We start from the raw sequence: 13110 nt of genomic DNA, 5'->3' as shown, positions 1-13110 counted from the left end.
CCTCCACCCTCAGTTGAGCCTGTGCGGCGCCCCCTGCTGTCCCAGGCGTCCCTGGTAAAGGACAGAGGACAGACAGGGTCCAGAGTCAGCGGTGATGCCGTGATCCGGGACCAGATCCCGCCACCCCACGGGCGCTGCTGTGCACTCTGCCCCCACTTCCTCGGCCTGGGAAGCAGCGTGCTCCAGGCGTGGGCATGCTGATGTCTCCAGGAGACATCAGATTCTTCTCAGCATTCCCTCAGCCGTTAAAATGAGGGCTGGGAGGGACCTGCCCTGTCAAGTGCTTGGGCACTGGGGGCCAGAGGAGGACAGGTTGCTGGACCACAGGAGAGGACGAGACTTTGGGGACAGCTGGCCGCCTGTGGGCGAAGCTCCCCTGGCACGCTCCCAGCACATCAGTGTATTTGAACATGAAACCCAGACCACAAGCACAGGAGAGAACGCAGGGCCGTCTCGGAGAAAGGAGTCCCCAAATCAGAAAGGAGGACTGACGGCCGTCCTGCAGACGGGCCCTGTGGTCCCCACCTGTGCGCTGGGGCTGCACGCAGCATCGAATGGCCCAGTGACAACCCAGACACCGGCACGGAGCTGGGACCAGGGTCCGTGTCCTCAGTGCAGAACGGCTTTGAAGTCATTACAGGAGACCGTAGCTCACCAGGACAGAGGGCAGCCAGTGCAAGGGAGGCAGGGACGGGCCACCTGGGCCGGTGGCATGACAAAGGCATCCCCCTCCCCCAGGCTTCAGTGTGGACTGGTGGGCGCTGGGTGTGCTCATGTTCGAGATGATGGCCGGGCGCTCCCCCTTTGACATCATCACCGACAACCCCGACATGAACACTGAGGACTACCTGTTCCAAGGTGACGCTGTGGCCAGGAGGGTCTCACGCTAGTCCCTGCCCCTGGAACCATCGGTCCGTCCCCCTCCCACACACACACAGACTGGGTGGGGCTAGCCATGGCGGGGGGCACCACCCTTTCCTGTCACCAGGGAAGAACTTGTCCTGATGTGGCACAAACCCTGCCCGGGCCAGGTGCATCCTGGAGGCCTGGCCCAGGAGGGGGGTGGGCAGCAGGGGCAGGGGTGGCTTAGCCAGGGGGTTGCCCCTTCAGCCTGTTAGGGCTCCTGGCCACCCAGAGCACAGGCCCTGCCTCAGGGACTCGACTGGCCCCGCAGTGCCCTCTAGTGGCCATGTGCAGGGGTGCCGTGTACACGGGGGCACAGGCCAGCCACCTGGGGTCCTGGGCCGCAGACGGTCTGAGCCCTGCCCCCACGGCTCCGTCACTGCAGTACGGTGGACATGGGGGGCGTGGCGAGAATGCGGCATCTCATGTGGACTCCACCTTTGCAGTGATCCTGGAGAAGCCCATCCGCATCCCCCGCTTCCTGTCCGTCAAAGCCTCCCACGTCTTGAAAGGATTTTTGAACAAGGTACGCTCACCGCCCCCAGCCTCCCTGCCGTCAAGCATGGTGGCCCGTGAGCCTTCTCCACTCCAGCTGGAACGTGCTCATCTGAACTCTGACCCCTAGGACCCCAAAGAAAGGCTCGGCTGCCGGCCGCAGACTGGGTTTTCCGACATCAAGTCTCACGCGTTCTTCCGCAGCATAGACTGGGACCTGGTAACGCCCCTCGGGGGCGCCCTGGGGGGGCGGGTTGAAGGTCACGTGGGGCAGGACCAGCCAGGTCCCTGGGGATGGTGCTGCTTGGTGACCCTGAGGTCACTGGGTCCTGTGGAGAACCTGCCCCACCACGGTTCTGTGCAGACTCACAAGTGGGGGCTGCCCAGTGGAGAGTGGCTCCTTTGGTTTCCTGCGGGCTGGTTCCCACACCTGGCGCACGGTCTGGTCCTCCTCGGCGGGGCCTTCCTGCCATCCAGTTGCTGTTCGGGCCCCTGGGCCCCCACGGACACACGGGGCCCAGGTTGGGGCTGTCTTGGTATCAGCTAGGCTGCCTCTGTCTTTCTTGGCTGGCGTCTGGGCCCGGTGCCTTCTTGGCCACCCTCTGGCCTCAGTCAGTGGGCCTGCCGAGGGGGCGCTGGACACCGACATGCTGCCTCGCGTGCCCCCAGCTGGAGAAGAAGCAGGCGCTGCCGCCCTTCCAGCCGCAGATCACAGACGACTACGGCCTGGACAACTTCGACACGCAGTTCACCAGCGAGCCAGTGCAGCTGACGCCGGATGACGAGTGAGCTCCGTGGGGGCGGGGGGGCGGGGTGCCTGACCAGAGCCGGGGCTGGGGGTGGCTGGAGGGCGACCCTGGACCGCGCCCTCTGCCTGTGCCCACAGGGACACCCTGAAGAGGATCGACCAGTCCGAGTTCGCGGGGTTCGAGTACATCAACCCGCTGCTGCTGTCCACCGAGGAGGCTGTGTGAGACCGCCCGTCCTCTCCCCCCACCCCGCGCGTGTCGGGCGGGCGCTGCGCTGAGACCGTGCCCGCGTGGCCTGGGGCGCCTCTCGGGGCAGAACAGCCTCCCAGCAGCCCGCACAGCAGCTTCGCGCCGGAGGACTCCGCTGTCTGTGCCTGCGTCGCGGAGGCCCCGCGGCAACCGCGTCCGAGGGGGACACGGGCCCGCGATTCCGAAGGTGCACACTTTCCACAGAAGCGGAACTGACCCGCTCCACCGGGGGACTTACCTGTAATGTCCTGGGAATAAAGCGTACCGATGGTGTAGACGCGCCCTGGCTGCCTTTTTTCTCGGGGCGCCTGCCGGCGTCGCGGCAGAGCAGCGCGGCATACACGCAGAGTGGGCTGGGGACGGGGTCCCAGTGCCTGTGACAAAGAGTTTTAACAAATTCGGAATGTTCTCTAAGTCCTGGGGAGTTCCTTTGTCGATCTTACCAGGGGTTTTCACGCTGAGCGTGGAAGCAGCAGGGAGCCCACCTCCCCCCACCACACCGCGGCCCCGGAGCACCAGCAGACCGAGACAGAAGAGAACGGACATGGGAAACTGGGACTCAGGGACTCAGAACACTCCCTGAAAATGCTGAGCCGGGCGGACACCACATGGCGTGTCCCAGAGCCAGTTTGGGGGCGTGTTGGTCGGTCAGGGTGATGCTCAGAATCAGAAGACGACAGGCCCGTGCGTGGGGGCCGAGCCCCGCAGTGAAGCGGCACCCAGGAGGCCCAGGTACTTCGCCACTGCCCTGAAGCTCACTGGCGACGTCTGAGCAGGGGCACATGCGGCCAGACCACCCCCTCGGTAGAGGGGCAGCTTGAAGAGGCCAAACGAAGGACTTCTGGAAAGAGGCGTGTCACCTGTCTTTAAGTCCCTAACACGTGAGCTGGGGCTCCTCAGACACCAAGGCCCCGACCAGCCGCCGTGCAGCCACGCTCACAGCACCACGGCCCCGCTGCGCCGCCGCGGTGGGCGCGGCCATCCGCTCTTGCGCTGTCAGTTTGGGGCAGGAGGTCTCGGTGAGAACAGTGGAAGCGAAGGAGCTGCTGCCGCAGAGCGCCCCTCGTCCGGCACAAGCTCTGGCTCCCCAGGCCAGGGCCCCAGGTGCCGGGACAGGAGCGCCAGGCTCTCTGACGCCATCCCTGGGGCCCTGCCCCGCCCCCCACCCGAAGGTGAGAGCAGCTTTTATGGACAAGAGGCTTCAGTCGCCGGACCCACGCGCCACCAGGAAGTCCCGCCTCCAAAGCCTCAGACCAGGAACAGGGGGTCTAAGGACCACCTAGCACCCCGCGGCCCGGGGTGTCCAGCAGCAGAGCCTGGTCTTCCGCCTGTGCCTTCGCCCGTGAATGCCAGTGTCACGCAGGAAAGGAGCCCCACATGGTGGAAGCCCCTGGGTGCACCCTTGGCCCTGGCGGGTCAGCAGCTCAGCGAGAGGGGCATCCAGGCTGAGACCGGTTTCAGCGCCAGGCGTTGCTGCTCTGGCCACTTGTGCACAGCAGGTGTGCATAACACTGTGCTAACGGTGGTGGGAGCTCTACACACACCTGTTTCTCCAAGTGAAGAAGGCGGAGGCTGTGTGCGCCCGAGTTTGCCATCGAGGTTCTGAGGCTTTGCTGGCAGCTGGTTGCCCTGGCGTGCGGCTTTGCCCCATCGGCAGAGCCGTGGCCCCGGGCCCCTGTGGACGATGTTCCCACGGCCACGGCCACCCTGTGCCAGCATACCAGTTAGAGACCTTCGTGAACAGTTACTTTCTTTAAAAATGGGCACTTCCTTTTTGAAGACATTGTTAAGTAACAGATTTTATTGAGTCAGGTTCACAGCAAAACTGAGGGGCAGGTACAGGGATCTCCTGCCTGCTCACCACCAGGCACAGCTGCCCCCACAGAGGGAGCTTGTCCCAGGGGCCTGGACGGGGCGTCTGATGACACAGGTCCACCATGACAGGTGACACAAAGGAGCCTCCCTGCCTCAGCGTCTGCTCCACCTGTCCCCTCCCGTGTCCCCTGCAGGCCCTCCCTCCACCTCCATAGTGTCACAGTTTTGCATCAGGCTCTCACTGGCCGTACACGTGGCGGAGACGAGGGTGTCAGGCCTGAGCTGCCACAAAGCCCGGCTCTTCTGGAACCCGGCAGACCGGGGGAGCCAGCCCGAGGCCCACCCAGCACTGGGAGCCTGGACGGGGCGGAGGCTGCTGACTCGTCTGCCGGTGGTCCCCTCTGGGGGTGACAGTGGCTGCAGATGCGACCAGTGCCCCGGAGGACTGACACCCACTGTGTGCTGCATGGAGTCAGCCTGCCCCACCCCCCCTGAACACAGATGGGCGCCCGGGTCCCAAGGCCCAGGTCAGCTGGTGAAGCCACCTGCACACCGGCCCAAGTGCGTCTGCCGACCACTGTTCTGACGCCAGCAGGTCCCTGCTGAGCAGAGGCCAAGGAGGGGAGGGAGCCAAGGCCGCAGCCCCCGCAGGCCAGTGCCAGAGCTCAGCACACCGCTTCAGCTCCCTCGCCTGTCGGTGCGGGGCAGCGGTCCTGGCAGGGACGCTGTGGGCGGCTCACCACACCGCATCCTCTGTGCTGTCCGCCAAGCACTGCGCGAGGTGGCTGTCGATGCCCAGCTGGGCCAGCCTGTGAGGAGGAGAGATGGTCAATCGGGGAGGGAAGCCCGACGCACGGAAGGGCACCTGGCCCTGCCGACGCCCTCCAGGGCTGGTCCACGTGAGCGGAAGTCTGGGGGGAGCAGCCACACCCACCAGGAAAGGCCCTCCCAGGTCCTGCTCTGGGTCAGAGGCTCTGCCTGCACCCTGGACACAGGACACAGGGAGGCCGAGTGGGACACGTGTACTCAGGCTTCTGTGTCTGAGGCCGGGGGCGGCCTGGTCTGAGTGAGCCCCAGGGCCTGGCGACCACTCAGCCTGACCACATCACAGCTCCCAGGGAACTGCTCGAAGCCGAGCCCAAGAGCTGGTATGCTGGCGACTTTCCCCACAGGCCCCCGGGTCCCTTCCCACAGCAGGGTACAGAGGCCACCTTGGGCCCGTCCTGGGGCTGGCGAGGCTCCCGAGAGCCCTGCAGAGCCCCGGGGATGCCTATGGTCAGCCTGGACAGCCTCGCCAGCCAAGCCACCTCCAGAGCCATGATCAACCAGCCTAGTTCATTGGCCAGAGCAAAAAGACCTGTCCCTAGAGCCACCAAGTCTCAGTGCCAAGCCTACAGCAACCTCCCCTGACGGCCCTGCTCGGGCTCAGCACCACCAGGAGGGATGGCACTGGACGCTGGCCACTCCTGGCCCTGTAGTAAGCACCCTGCTGCTCACTGGGGCCCATGCCACGTCTGGTGGCCTTCTCAGTATCCACAGACCCCAGCCCATGGGTCCTGAAGTCCCCAGAGCCACTTGGCCTATCCTCAGAACCAGCCCCTGCCATGTGCTGCCTCTAGGGCCACCAGAGAGCGTCAGGCCTGGATTAAGGTCACCCTGTCTGCAGGCCGGCCTTGGGTGCAGCCCACCCCCCCCGCCCCCCGCTCCCGCCCCAGGGACAGAACTGCCTTCGCCGATCTTTCTTCAGCACACAAACAGGACACCCCTGCCTCACAGCCACCTGTGACGCCTGGTGCCCGAGTGTGAACAGCTGGCACACCTTGGGGGATGAGGGGGCTCAGGCAGCACCTCCAGTGGCTCCTGAGCAAAAACAGGAAGAGCAACGGGTGCCCCACTGAGGGACCTCGGGCAACTACGGTCCCACATGTTGGGGGACCCACAACTGGGGCTCCTCCGTCAACTGGCCTGGGGATCCGACCTGCCCGAACCCCCCCCCCCCGCCCCGTGACATAGGCATCAGCAAACCCACGAAATACCTGAATTCGGTGGCAGGGGGACCCTACAGGGACAGCACTTCGCACACGGCTTGAGTCCATCACATCACGGAAGAAAGGTTTTCTGAGGGGCCCGGGAAACACTGAGGCTTGGGGGAAACGGGACAAGCCGGTCCTACTGTGCCCCGTCCCTCCCTCGGCCAGAGGGGAGGCCGCAGCTCCCAGAGACACTCCAGCACTGGTCCCAGACCAGCCCCGGCAGCACAGTCCCCACGTCCAAGTGCCATCCCCACTCTGCTGCAGCGGCCTGTCTCCTTGCCCTAGGCCACCCATGTGTGGTGGGGAGGGGGCCTTGTTTCCCAGGCGGGGGCTCCTGTCGTCTCCCCAGGGGTGGCTGCGGCCTCGGGGTGGGTTCTGGTCCACGCTGGCTCTCTCCTTCACAATCAGATGGAATAACAAGCTAGAAGCACTCCCGGCTCTCGGAGACTGAGACGCGTGGGACCCGATGGCACTGACACCCACACTGGAACAGTGCTGGCACTCTGCCAAGTTCACTGAACTGCTTTAAAGCCCAGACCTGGGCTTCTGTCTCTCCTGTCCCTGTCTTCAGGAGCCTTCCTGAGCAATGCAAAGACAAATGGGGGGGGGGGGCGGAGGGACCCACCCCTCCGCTGAGTCTGGGACTCCAGGCGGCTCCAGGGCCTCTGCTGACCAGTGTGAGCCCAGACAACTTCACTCTTTCCCTTCAGTGGGCACTGGAGTCAGCACTGGGTGCCACTAATGACGACCCCAAACCCATCTGGACTAGAGGCCAGAGGAGAGAGGCCAGGTCTGGAAGTGCCCTGCAGATTCCCCCAGGGCCCTTCCAGGGCCACTCCCGCCAAGCCAGGCCAGCAGGGGCTTCCCCAGGAGCAGGCTCCCCCCACCAAGGACAGCCACCACCTCGCCCACACCAGCCTGGGCGGTAGGAGCAGGTGCTGGGGGCACCCTCGGACCCAACACAGGAGGGGCCCCCATCCTGACTCCGGCCGGGTACCAAATGAGACATGGTTTCTGGGGACAGTCCTGCACAGGTTTCGTTCGGAACATGTGGCTTGAAGGGTATTTTGTCATCGGCTGCTGATTCTGGAGCCCACTCCCCGGCACCCTCCAGGGGCGTGTTTGCTTCCGGGAAGTCCAGGGACGAGGCTCATAAGCACAGGTGTCCCGGTCACAGGAGATACGGAGCAGGCCCAGTTCCAAGTCTTGCTGTCCATTTACCATGCCTGAACCAGGTGCTCCCCACCACACTGGCCCTGTGAGCCCCAGGGCTGTGTGCCCGCTGGGTGACACCCAGCCCACAAGCGGAGGGTGTAACTTCTCAGTGCAGCTGGATTCCATCCCCTACTTAAAATAAGACGTTCAGATATACACTGGATTTCTAAAGATAGAAGAAAACACCTGTATGCACAAAAGCCTTCAACTTTAAAACTTCCGGCCCATCCTGGGAAGGTGCTGGTGAAGCTAAGCCCTGGGGAGGCCTCCCAGTGACCCGAAGCTTGGTTCTGCCCTGGAGGAGGCCTCAGCCCCCCAGGCCCAGGGCAGGGCAACTGGGCGCAAGAGGGAGCAGGCTCCCCCACCTCCTGCTGCACAGTCTGCAGGCCTTGGCCAGGAAACAGCCTGTCAGGGCTCTGGGCCTGTCGACCAGCCAGCAGGTGAACCCCCAAACCCACAGACCCGTGCCCTCCAGCTAACCTAGTCAGCAGCTTTGCCAACTCTGGACGCCTGCAGTTACTTTGAAAGGCCAAAGGCGAGCTTAGGCACCTCTCAGCCTTACGAAACTGGCCGGGGTCCCCCAGCGGCAACAGAAGGGAGCAGCCCAGGGCAGGGGCACTCACCCTGGAGCGAAGTCGACCTGGCACATGGGGCAGCTCTGCAGGGTCTGCGCTGCGTCCACCGCCGGCTGCTCCCCGGAGCCTAGGACTCCGTCGGGCTCTGGCGCGGCGCATGCTTTCGGGGACAGGGCAGGGGATCCTGGGCACCCGCCGGCTCCGCGCAGCACCCGGTAGGAGCGGCCTGGGCCCTCTGCCCTCGGGGCAGGCGGGAAGGGCGTCCAGGAAAAGGTTTTCGATCCCACGGTGAAGACCTCAGGAGACGGAGCGCGCTCGGGATTGCGGCTGGGCTCCTGCGAAACAGGGCGGTCGGGTGGCGTCAGCGGCTCCCAGGCCCGGAGGCCCCCCATTCCAGCCGTCCCGACGCGCGCCTGGCCACCCACCTGGCCTAGGAAAGCAGGCAGCGGCGGCGACACCCCGTCCTCATCCAGGTCCGCGCTCACCGCGCGCAGCAGCTCGGCCCACAACCGCGCGCGCTCGCCGTCGCCGTCGCCGTCGCCGTCCTGGAGGGACCCCGGGCGGGGGCTCGGAGGCCTGGGGCAACGAGGGTAGATATCACCCGGGGGGATATCCGCGGGGTAGCAGTCGGCTCCGGGGATGGGGGGCACCGGCCAAGGAGGGCAGGACCGGAGGGGGCGTGCGAAGAACACAGCCGGGAGGGACCCAGCGGGAAGCACGTGGGGAGGGACGCCGGCCATAGCTCGCCCGTGGGACACTGGGCCCCCCACCCCGGCCACCCTCGAGACCCCAGCCTCACCCGCCCCTAGAGGGCTGCTGCCGGCGACTCAGCCGAAGACGAGAACCCCGCGCCGCCTGCATCTGCCTGGAGCCAGCGCGCCTGGCGGAAGTGAGAGGCCAGTTCCGACCCCCGGCACTGGCTCCACCCCCGACGGGCACTGGCCCCGCCCCATCCAGGCGCTGGTCACGCCCCCGAAGCTGGCCCCGCCCCGAACCCGCCAATGGGCGAGAGGACCACGACCCTGACCCCAACCCTATCCGACCTTACCGCTTTGCGCGCGGGATCCCGTCTCCGGGGTCCCCAAGGCCGCTCCTCAGGCCTCGAAGAGGCCTCCGACTGTCGTGACGTCATCAGAGCAGATGGTGTCCTGACTCCAACCTCTGGGGAGACTGAGGCCAACATTCCTTCCTCCACCACAGAGGAGACATTTTCCAGCGGAGGGAGCGGACTGGGGCCCCTCCCGCCGCGGTCACCGCAGGCCCGGGGTCTGCAGAAGCCCCGGAGGAAGGGTTCCTACCGGTCACCCCAGTTAGAGCCCATCGGCTCCGGCCCCGCCACCCCCAACTGCCTGGCTGGCACAGCCCAAGCCTCAGCCCCACTCGGCAGACTCCGGCGGTCCTTCCCAGGGCCGTCACCGAGTCTCTTCAGCAAGGAGGAACTCGGTTTCCTTAATGAAGGGAAAGACAAGGGAGGCGACGAAGTCCAGGGAGCCAGCCTAGGTCCCTGGCCCGCCGGTGCCGGGGGTGCAGGTCCTGCGAGGGTATCCCCAGATCCCTGCCTGGGCGACTCCCAGCGGCCACTGGGTGGCAGCATAGGCCCAGGCAGCCTCCACGGCTACGGACCGGGAGAGTCCCTGCCCGCTGGGCCTTGGGGTGGCCCTGAGGTGGCTCCACAGGCCAGGATGTGCAGGGGGCTGGTGGCGGGCAGCCTCTCTGGGTGGACAGAAACAGATGTCACTGGGGGAGCTGGGACACGCCGTTTCTGCTGTTCCCAGCTTTGGGCTCTGCTCTGGACCCCACTTGAGCAGGGCCTCCCCCTGGGCTGCCCAGCGTCCTCCACCCCATCCAACTCTACCCGCTCTCCACCTCACAGTCCCGCCTCCTCCAAGCCCCAAGTTTGGGCACCCTCAGCCCAGGGCCCCCAGCCCTGAGTGCAAACCCCCAAGCTAGCAGTCATGCTGCTGGGACACAGGCCAGCCTCCAGCCGGCTGCCTATGCCAGGGATGATGTAGGTGCTGCAGACCCCAGGGAAATGGCACAGGGCATACAGAGCCTACCCCCCCACCCCCACCCGCACCCCCGCCGTGTGTGAACCAGTGGGGCTGCCGTGGCAGGAGCTCTCCGGTCCTGGATGAGGTGGCCAACGCCTGGCCGGCCCCCGGATGTGGGGGCTCCCAGCTCTGGCACTCGGCAGGCACCAGCTGACAGAGGACTCCCAGACAGCTGTGTCTGGGGTTCCCTGACCAAGTCCTGGCTGGCCCCAGCTTCAGAGCCTTTCCTGGAAGTGTCCCCACGCTTCTGCAAGCCAGCCCTGGGGACTTCCAGGAGGAGTGACGCCAGGCCGGCCCGAAGCCGAGCACGGCCCTCCCAGACCTCAGATGGCCAGTGCGTGCCCGGCTCTTGGGCCACGCTGGGGAGCTGTGGGGACAGCTGGGTGAGGGGCTGCTGCTCCTAAGCAGGGCCAGGCACAGACACCGGGGGCTTCGGCACCCCAGCCTCTCGGGGCCACTCTGCCCTGCACGGCTCTTCCTCTGCAGATGCCCGTGGCCCGTTCCCCGAAGGAGTGAGAGGCCCCAGATGGGCCCAGGACACCGGCCTGGTGGGAGGGCAAGTGCCCCAGGGTGTGCCTGGCTGAAGCCTTTGGCACAGGAGGGGGGCACCCAATCTCCTTTGGCCTTGGCCACCCCGAAGGGCCTCATTTTCCTTGGCTACCAAGGGAGGGGACCCCAGGCCAGGCCTGTACCAGCTGGTGGAACAGCAGCCCCAGGGACCTGGCACTCTGGGGAGGGCAGGCGGAGCAACCTGGGAGTCATCCGGGGGCTCCTCGGGTTTCATCCGGCCACTGAGGACTCACACCCCCACCGGCCTGGGGACTTGCCGTCTGGGACTCTTCCTTGCAGAGCGGAGCTGGGGCCCCTGAGCCAGGGCAGCAGGTGCCAGAGCCCGTCAGGAAGCCCCCCGTCCCCTCTGCCAATGCTTTCCGACAGCTGCCACCCCGCCCCAGGCCTCCCGGGGACCTTCTGGAGGGGGCCCGGCGGCCCCGCCTCCTCCCTCTGTCCTCGGAGAGCTGTGGGGCCCTGGTGGGGCCGCGGGGCCTTCGCTGGTTGAGCTTGATTGAAAGGCTGGAGTTTGCCGAGCTGTGGGCTGCAGTGACAGGCAGCAGAGCTTTGTTGGAAAATAATCTCGGACTGGGACTGGGACTGGGATTGGCACTGCGGAGTCAAGTTTTTATAAGACAAAATCCATGTTTACCCAGAATACGTCAGCGTTTCCCAGGAGGCCCCCCAACCCCACCCAGCAGTGTTCGTGGGGTCGGGGGCGTTGGGCCCCCCTCTCTGGCCTCAGAGCTGCCCGCCCAGCGCCAGGCCCTCACTGTGTGCTGTGGCCTTGTCCACCACCCAGAGGTGATGAGCCAGCTCCCCGCCCACAAGGCACCGGGCCCAGAGTTGGGGTGGTGTGAGCAGCCAGCCGGTCAGGCCCCTTCCCTCCCAGGCACCTGCCCCTGCGCAGGGGCGGGTGTCTGGGCTCCCAGCATCCTCAGGGCCAGGGCAGGAGTGGTCTCCTGGCTCCTGTGGGGGTGGGGGCACAGCTTTGCCTCTGATGCAGCAGGGCCCACTTGGAGCTGGCAGGAGTGATCTAGGCCCCGCTTTGCCTCCCCACACCCTTCTTTGATTTGGGGCGGGTCGGTTCCACCATCAGGCAGCAGGACCGGCCCCTTCCAGTTTTCAACGGAAACCCCAGCAGGCACGTGCTGTCAGCTCAGAGGTGGCAGGCGGCGAGGCCCCCACGCAGGGTGCCCGGCCCTGCCGACCGCTGAGCGGGGATGGCCCCGCGGCTGGGCCGCCTCCTTCCCAGAGCCCGGCCTTCCATGCCAGCCTGCGTGTGCCCAGCCGGCCAGCCTGCCCGGAGCCCGGCGGCAGCACTTGTGCTCGTGAGTGCACCGAGCAGACAGGCTGGGTTGAGTCAGTTGCTGGGAAACATCGGAGGGTTGGAGGGCAACAGAGCCCCGTGGGGCGCCCACCCAGCGGTGCAGGAATGGGGGCACCTTCTCACCCTGCAGATGGGGGGGCCTTGACAGCCGGGACTGCCAGTGGTCAGCAGGTTAAAGCCAAGGGCCAGCACACTCTCTAGCTGCAGCCCCAGGAGCCCAGAAGTCCAGGGGCAGCTGGGAAGGGGCTGGCGGGAGAGACAGTGCCTCATCTCCAAGCCCCCTCCCACCCCCACTGTCTCCTCTGTGCTGGCCTCCCTTCCTCAGCCACACAGTCCTTCTGTCCCCACGTCCCCAGGTCAGGTGCAGCCCTCGCTGGCCTCCTCCCCCAAAATGGAGGCTCCTGAAGACCCTGGGGCTTTGCTCTGGCACCCCCCACCCTCCCACCCTCTGTCAAGCCAAGAAACCTCTCCAGCCCCTCCCTCCACCCATCCCGCAGCCCCACTCGCCCCCCCCCCGCCAGGTTTTCTTGCCCACAAGTGGGATTGCAGGGCTGGGAGCTGTCTGACTTCCCAGGAGGCCAAGCCTGCATTCTGCCCCCCACAATTACCCCCAGCCCTGGGGTGGGGGGCAGCCCAGGGGGCCAGTCAACCAGTCCTGAGTGAGAGGGAGACCAGCTCAGACAGTGTCCTGAAGGGACATAAGTCCCCAGAAATCCACATTCCCTGGAAACCTGTGAGAACAACCTCATTTGGAAACGGGGTCCGTGCAGGTGGAATCATGTTAAGCTGAGGTCGAGCTGAATTAGGGGGGCCCTAACTCCAGTATGTGGGGGTCCTCATCTGAAGAGGGCTGCTGGCCACAGGCAGAGACTGGGGCGATGAGGCCACAAGCCAAGGGGCGCCTGCGGCCACCAGATGCTGATCAGGGCAGGAGGGAGCCTGCCCTGCCCTCCGCCGGGAGGGAGCTTGGCGCTGCTGACACCTTGTTTGGACCCTGCCCCATCATTGGTCTCCAGTGCGCAGCTGCGGGACACTTCACAGGGGCCCTGGGCTTCGCCGAGCTGGCGCCCCAAGTGCAGCTTGGAGACCATGCTTGGCCAGGGCAGGGGCACCTAAGACTCCGGAACCCACGTCTCCGGGCCCGTG

At 65.9% G+C, this 13110-nt stretch overlaps 2 protein-coding genes across 4 annotated transcripts in view; one reads left to right on the top strand and one right to left on the bottom strand.

The window, feature by feature from the left end:
- The window catches only part of PRKCZ (protein kinase C zeta), a 63535-nt gene extending 52213 nt beyond the window's left edge, over nt 1-11322 (top strand). The window contains exons 14-20 of one of the 3 annotated variants that reach the window (XM_037062161.1): nt 739-858; nt 1350-1429; nt 1529-1618; nt 2068-2183; nt 2285-2380; nt 3248-3251; nt 11311-11322. In XM_037062161.1, coding sequence (XP_036918056.1) covers nt 739-858; nt 1350-1429; nt 1529-1618; nt 2068-2183; nt 2285-2372 — 494 coding nt within the window. In that variant the 3' untranslated portion in view covers nt 2373-2380; nt 3248-3251; nt 11311-11322. Of the gene's footprint in view, nt 1-738; nt 859-1349; nt 1430-1528; nt 1619-2067; nt 2184-2284; nt 2672-3247; nt 3252-11310 lie in introns of those variants that run through there. The other 2 variants (XM_037062160.1, XM_037062162.1) reach the window with 2 other exon arrangements.
- FAAP20 (FA core complex associated protein 20) lies at nt 4414-8932 on the bottom strand. The gene is made up of 4 exons (XM_037062163.1): nt 8834-8932; nt 8460-8610; nt 8083-8369; nt 4414-5020 (listed from the first exon to the last, which is right to left on the bottom strand). The coding sequence occupies exons 1-4, from the start codon at nt 8893-8895 to the stop codon at nt 4948-4950; spliced, it is 573 nt and encodes a 190-aa protein (XP_036918058.1). The 5' UTR covers nt 8896-8932; the 3' UTR covers nt 4414-4947.
- Nucleotides 11323-13110: the final 1788 nt, after the last annotated feature.

This window comes from Sturnira hondurensis, unplaced genomic scaffold (assembly GCF_014824575.4).
Source record: "Sturnira hondurensis isolate 20B ecotype Veracruz unplaced genomic scaffold, ASM1482457v3 Scaffold0013931, whole genome shotgun sequence".
Lineage (NCBI taxonomy): Eukaryota > Metazoa > Chordata > Mammalia > Chiroptera > Phyllostomidae > Sturnira > Sturnira hondurensis.
The sequence above is the reverse complement of the archived record's forward strand: the minus strand, read 5'-3'. Positions and strand labels throughout refer to the sequence as shown.